The sequence below is a fragment of the Scardinius erythrophthalmus genome (genome assembly GCF_964197995.2).
Source record: "Scardinius erythrophthalmus genome assembly, chromosome: 7".
NCBI classification, from domain to species: Eukaryota; Metazoa; Chordata; class Actinopteri; order Cypriniformes; family Leuciscidae; genus Scardinius; species Scardinius erythrophthalmus.
The window spans coordinates 16,815,747-16,821,746 of NC_138227.1; the positions used below are offsets into that span (position 1 = coordinate 16,815,747).

The 6,000-nt window shown below is 39.5% G+C and overlaps 1 protein-coding gene across 1 annotated transcript in view; it reads left to right on the forward strand.

Annotated features, from left to right (window-relative positions):
- The window catches only part of ubash3bb (ubiquitin associated and SH3 domain containing Bb), a 21,283-nt gene extending 17,128 nt beyond the window's left edge, over positions 1-4,155 (forward strand). The window contains exons 11-14 of the mRNA XM_081371070.1: positions 713-857; positions 934-1,040; positions 2,858-2,967; positions 3,051-4,155. Coding sequence (XP_081227196.1) covers positions 713-857; positions 934-1,040; positions 2,858-2,967; positions 3,051-3,188 — 500 coding nt within the window. The 3' untranslated portion in view covers positions 3,189-4,155. The remainder of the gene's footprint in view (positions 1-712; positions 858-933; positions 1,041-2,857; positions 2,968-3,050) is intronic.
- The last annotated feature ends 1,845 nt before the right edge of the window (positions 4,156-6,000 follow it).

The following is a 6,000-nucleotide window of genomic DNA, read 5'->3' on the forward strand; positions in this document are numbered from 1 at the left end:
GTAAGATTTTTGAAAGACGTTTTTTATTAATTGATCATCAATGACTAAATACATGAACAATGTAACAAATCATTGGCATCTTGGTTTCCACAAAAATATTAAGCAGTACAATGGTTTTCAACATTGATAATTATAAGAAATGTTTCTTGAGCAGCAAATATTAGAATAATTTCTGAATGGTCATGTGACACTGAAGGCTGCTGAAAATTCAGGTTTTCCATCACAGGAATAAATTACATTTTAAAATATATTCAAACAGAAAATTATTTTAAATTGTAATAATGTTTCACAATATTACAGTTTTACTGTATTTTTAATCAAATTAATGCAGCCTTGTTGAGCATAAGAGACTTATTTTAGAACATTTAAAAAGTCTTACAGACTGTGAAAAATATTAGCTGAATATTTAATGGATATTAATTGAATATATCAATCTATTCATGTATATTTAGTCCTATGAAGTTGCACTTTTCCTCCACCCACCAATAGATAGGTAGAATTTCCTTGTGGCTCCCTGGGAGTCCCTGGGCCCCAATTTGAAAACCCCTGTTTTAGAGAATCACAACTGTATTAGATTTGTACTTATAATATCATAATAAGTGTGAAAGAATGACACTCTGTTGTGCTACATCTTTATTGACATTGTCACTTTATTTTTAATTAAAAATGTTATATTTAAATGCTCTGTGACATGTGTCATGTACTACTTTAGGAATGCAGCAAGATGGCACAATAAGCATTCGAGTTGAGCCTGGGCTTTTTGAGTGGACTAAATGGGTGTCAGGGACATCTTTGCCTGCTTGGATACCCCCCACAGATCTTGCTGCGGCCAACCTTAATGTAGACACAACGTACAGGTAACAACTGGAGTGATCATGTACTGTGGCCTATGTATTTCAAATTCAGTCCTAATCAACAGCTGCCTTTCCTCAGACCCCACATCCCCATTAGCAAGCTAACCGTCTCGGAGGCGTATGATACGTACATAAGTCGCAGCCACCAGGTGACCAAAGACATTTTGGCATACTGCAAAAATAAGGGTGAGTGATCAAAATGCTGCTTTTACTTGACTATGTATGCCTTCTGTATGTATGTATTCTGCCTCACATATCTTTACCATAGACTGTAAAAAATCTGGACGACGCGTCTCTACCACTTCCCTCCACTGTAGAAAAATTAAGCCAAAATATGCTAGAAACCGATTCTGCGTAGTAGTGATCCTGAGGTGGAAACGCGTTATCAAGATCCCGTCCATATTCCTGCTCACGCAAGCACAGCTGTCAGTTTTTATGTTTTTATCGCATCAAATAACTAAAACCAAATTATTGGAAAAACACTTGAACATACGACTGTGTGATAAGAACTACAGTACCGAAAATGACAAAATAAAAAAATTATTTGAAGTGTAATTGGATTTTTTTTGTGGATTTTATAAGTTTGACTTGTGTCCCATTTGATTACATGGAGAGGGTGGGTTTTATGACCTATACTGCAGCTAGCCACCAGGGGGCGATCAAAATGCTTTGGCTTCACTTTTCCTGACGTGTGCGGTACGCTTGTAGCCTAGAAATCTAGACGCACCCTAGCGGCAGCAAATTTTATTTTGCAGCCAGTGTCGAGCTGGAAAAACCAAACTAGTCAGGCCAATCACGTCGTGTATAGAGTCAGTGGGCGGGCTTAACATAATGACGGCAGAGTTGTGAAGGTTCCGCGTGAATTCCCTGCTACTTGAAAACAAAGAAGATGGCTGCTGCTGCTGGCTAATACCCCTTTTCCACCAAGGCAGAGCTGGTGCTGGTTCGGAGCCAGAGCCTAGTTTCAAATCGGTTCTTTGTTTTTCCACCGCCAAAGCACCAGCTCCGAACCAGTAAAACTGGTTCTTAAGTAGCACCAAATCATTGCAGGGTCTAAAACGGAGCCAAGAAAGAACCGCTTGCGTCAGGGGCTGGGGGCGGGGTTACCGTGACCAACAAGACGAATAGAAACTTGTGACCGCCATTTTTAAATAGCAGCTAGTCGAGCTAATAGCAGCTCGATTATAATATCCGTCTATGTAAGTTACGGCGAGCTGCACGAACGCGTTGGATTCCGATGTATTTTTGCAAATCCATGAGCATCCATAGTATTACAACGTCCGTTATTGTTGATGGCTTGTTCGAGATGCATCGGAGCGGCAGGGACCGATCGGAGTTGCAGGGTGTTTGAAGAGCACACGACTCCTTGTGCTTTTAGATCGCTATCGCAGTGCTTTGATGTCACGCGGCGATCGATCTGCGAGAAGCCGATGCATCTCGAACAAGCCTGGCGTGTTTGTGTTTGGCGCTACCGCACTAGCGGTTGCTGGGCAACATGAGACGTATACAGTGACGTAAGATCTGGCTCTGTTGTGGCTCTCTAGCCGGTGGAAAGGCAAACCGGTTCTAGTAAGCTCGTCAGTCGAACCAACTCTGAACCAGCTCTGGCTCTGGCTCTGAACCAGCACCCGGTTCTTGTTGGTGGAAAAGGGGTATAAGAGAAGTCTTTCAAATCGGCTTTGGCCACGACTCTGGAAGACTTGGAGTTAAGCTTTTCTTGAGAAAAGAACAAAGAACGGCACTGAAGTCATTCATAAAAAAGGAAGATGTGTTCGGAGTTTTGCTGACCGGATACAGCAAAAGTTTAATCTCTCTGACTACGTCACCTTCTTTGTTGCTCTGGTTGGTTGTAGCCCTATCCTATTGCGTGCAGAGGGAATTTGAAAGACAACCGTTTATCCCGCTCCTCGGATTGAGCCCTGCCAATGGTGTGTTCCCAGGCTTGTCAGGCTAGAACACTTGCTCTTTACTAATAATAACCCCCTTTTCTTTTTTTATATCAGGAAAAAATATTCTGTTTGTGGGACATGCTTCCTCTTTGGAGGCCTGCACTCGCCAGATCCAGGGTCTTTCTCCCCAGAATCCTAAAGATTTTGTGCAAGTAGTCCGAAAGGTTAGTTTCACCCTTTTACTTTAAACATTTGAATTTTATACTTTAAAAAGTGATGCTTTATGGAAGCCGATCTTTCCATCCAGATTCCATACCTGGGTCTCTGTGCCTGTGAGGAGCAAGGGGACTCGGGAGTCTGGCAGCTCGTGGATCCACCAATTCTTCCTTTAACTCATGGGCCCAACCACAGCTTCAGCTGGAGAGAGACCCTACAGCAAGAATGATCTTATCTGCAGGGCCATTCCACAAGAGACTGAAATGCTACCTGCACTGGAAGCACACAAATGAGAATATGTTTTAAACAAAACTAATCTGTCACGTCTTTAAGTTATGCAAATAAGATATTCATACAGGATGTGGCAGAGCTTTTGTTTGCAGGTGGACAGAGGAGACTGCACTGATAAATTAAAATTTGTGGTAGTGTTTACTTAGCCTTTAAAGAAGCTTTCTCAGGGCATTGGCTATCACTTTAACTGGTCAAAATGCACAGTGGCATAATGCAGCACTTATTATAAAGATTAAAGATCATGTCCTGCCATGCAAATATGTACAATTCTGCAAGAGCTTAAAGGCAGCCATGTCTCAATTATTTCTCTTGCAAATGTAACTTGAATGCATAAAAAGTGTAATATTTGTTTTAGCATAGCTGAATGGATATCAGATGCATTTGTAATATCTTTACATTAAAGCTGAAGTGTGTAATTTTTAAAAACAAATAACTAATACTGTAATTAATCTTAAAAAGGGTTCCTGTCCCATCTCAGAGCAATATGATCAGATAATATAAAGTTATTTGCAGGTTGATTTTCCTCCTTTCGCTCTTTGGCTCTATCACTGTTTGAGCAGCCGGAGACTGCAGCATTGCTCAACCAATTGCATGAGTTGGGGGGAGGCTGTCAATTTTTCGACCAATGATAGACAAGGGGGTGTGTTCTGGAAACCTGTTTGAAAACAATAATAGACCTTTTTCACAGACAGTTTTAATGGTCATCAGCACCGTAAATCCTCGAAAGTCTTTTTTTTTATATATTCTTTTTAATATAACTGTATGTACAGTTATAACACTATAATTTGTATTATATTACATTTGCATCAAATAAATAAAAAAAAAACTAGTTAACGCTGCTGTGAGGGTGTTTCTAATACAGCAGCTGTGGGGGTTACATAAAATTGCTATATGTCTCTCTTCTGAATGCCATTATCAATCTCTATTTTTTTCCTCTTTTTGAAAGTTGTGAAAACTATTGTCAAGTTTTTCTTTTGCTATTTGAGCAAATGTACTGTTGGCCTATTTTGACTAGCTGAAAGGCTCCATTTAGCAGTATGGACAATCACAGACTAATTCAAATCATTAGTCCTTCTGTCAAATATACCATATTTCAAAGCGACAACTCATTCAGTAAAATTATTCGATTAGTAATAATAATAATATAGGCCTAGCTACGTGGAAAAGTCAATATATTGTTTGAGTGTTTTTAAACACATAAGATGTTTCAAATTTGAACAGCTGCCTTTTTATTATTATTAATGACTTTTTTCCAGAGAATGATCAAACATTTATACAAAAGGACTTTGGGATGATAACTTGTAGAGATCCCTAAACGAATTTGAGTTGAATCCTTTGAATTAACGTTAACGCATATGGTTGGGGATACATGAAAGTTCAATCAACACCCTCATAACCTGCTTAAAAACACACAATAAACAGCAATATGTTCCTAGAAATGGCTTTATTTGAATATTTAGAGCAATGTTCGAAAGAACCGATTCGCGGAAATGATTCGAACGACTGACAGCTGCTCAACGGCTGAGACTGGAGACAGACAGCGCCTCAACTCTATCATGGGCAGTACAACAACCCTCCATCCCCACTGCAGAAAAGAAAAATACTGCTGAGAGATACCATCATTAAAAAAGAGCACCATAACAGGTACGAGAAGTAGGTAATTAATTTGCTTTCCATTGCCGGCCATTACTCAAAGCTAATAAATGCACGTTTTATTAAATTACGTCCAGTGCCAATTTGGGCCAGGATCCATTAAGAAAATCGTCTCTTTGTTTGAGAGCTCCCATTATCTCGTTGATCTGGAGATGAAAGTTTGGAGAAGATAAGCAAGTGTCTCACGCCTTTGTAAGGTATCTCATTTGCAGTCAGCTGGTTTCGCGCCTTTGCAGGTGAAAGTGTTATGGCGCGAAACAAGTCGATTGAAAATATCATTTCTGTCAATTAGTTGCTTCAAGGAGTTCGCGCCTTTATCAAGTACATCACCATAAGTGTTGCAAACCCTTCCCCTTTTACAGTCAATTTGCCTAAGTTAGTTAACAGTAGAGGATACCCAGCAAACACAGAACGTTGGCGCAACGTAGCCAACCTTCTAACAACGTTTTAACAACATGGCCAAAAGGTTGCTATAACTACGTTGTGTAGTGAAGGTTGTTACAGCGTTGTCACAATGTTGGCATTAAACCACCGTTCAGGGCCATTGCTTAAGGTTGTGCCAACGGTGTCAGGACAACCACTGGACTACATTATGTACTCGTCACTGCCCTGAAGCGGGAAAATCAGCCTTTAATTCCAACCACCTGTTGTTGGGCTCGTTGTGTTCTCATTCATCATCGAGCAAGGATACGTGAGTATTGCGTTTAGCTATCAAACACAATCTACAACTTTAATTTCTAATGTGATTAATGTAGCATCGCTCGCACTGTTAAGTTTGTCATTTGATTTTTCCGCTATTTAATTGATATTGATTTTCTTTGCTCCTCTGGATTTGTGGATGTTTCCCCGGTGACACCGGCTTTCGGCCACTGTCTGCCAAACAGACCCGGTTTTGTTCATTAAATGTTCTGATCTGCCTTTGCTTTTTATGTTTTATTTATTATACTTAAAATAAATTTGTATATTCGTTTATTTCGTTTTTTTTTTTTTTTTTTTTTACAAATGTATGACTTTTGGAAGTGCAATTTGATTAAATGCAGTTTTAATAAAGTTGAATTAACGAAACTTTGTCATTTTTACTCTTCAAAGTGTAGGCT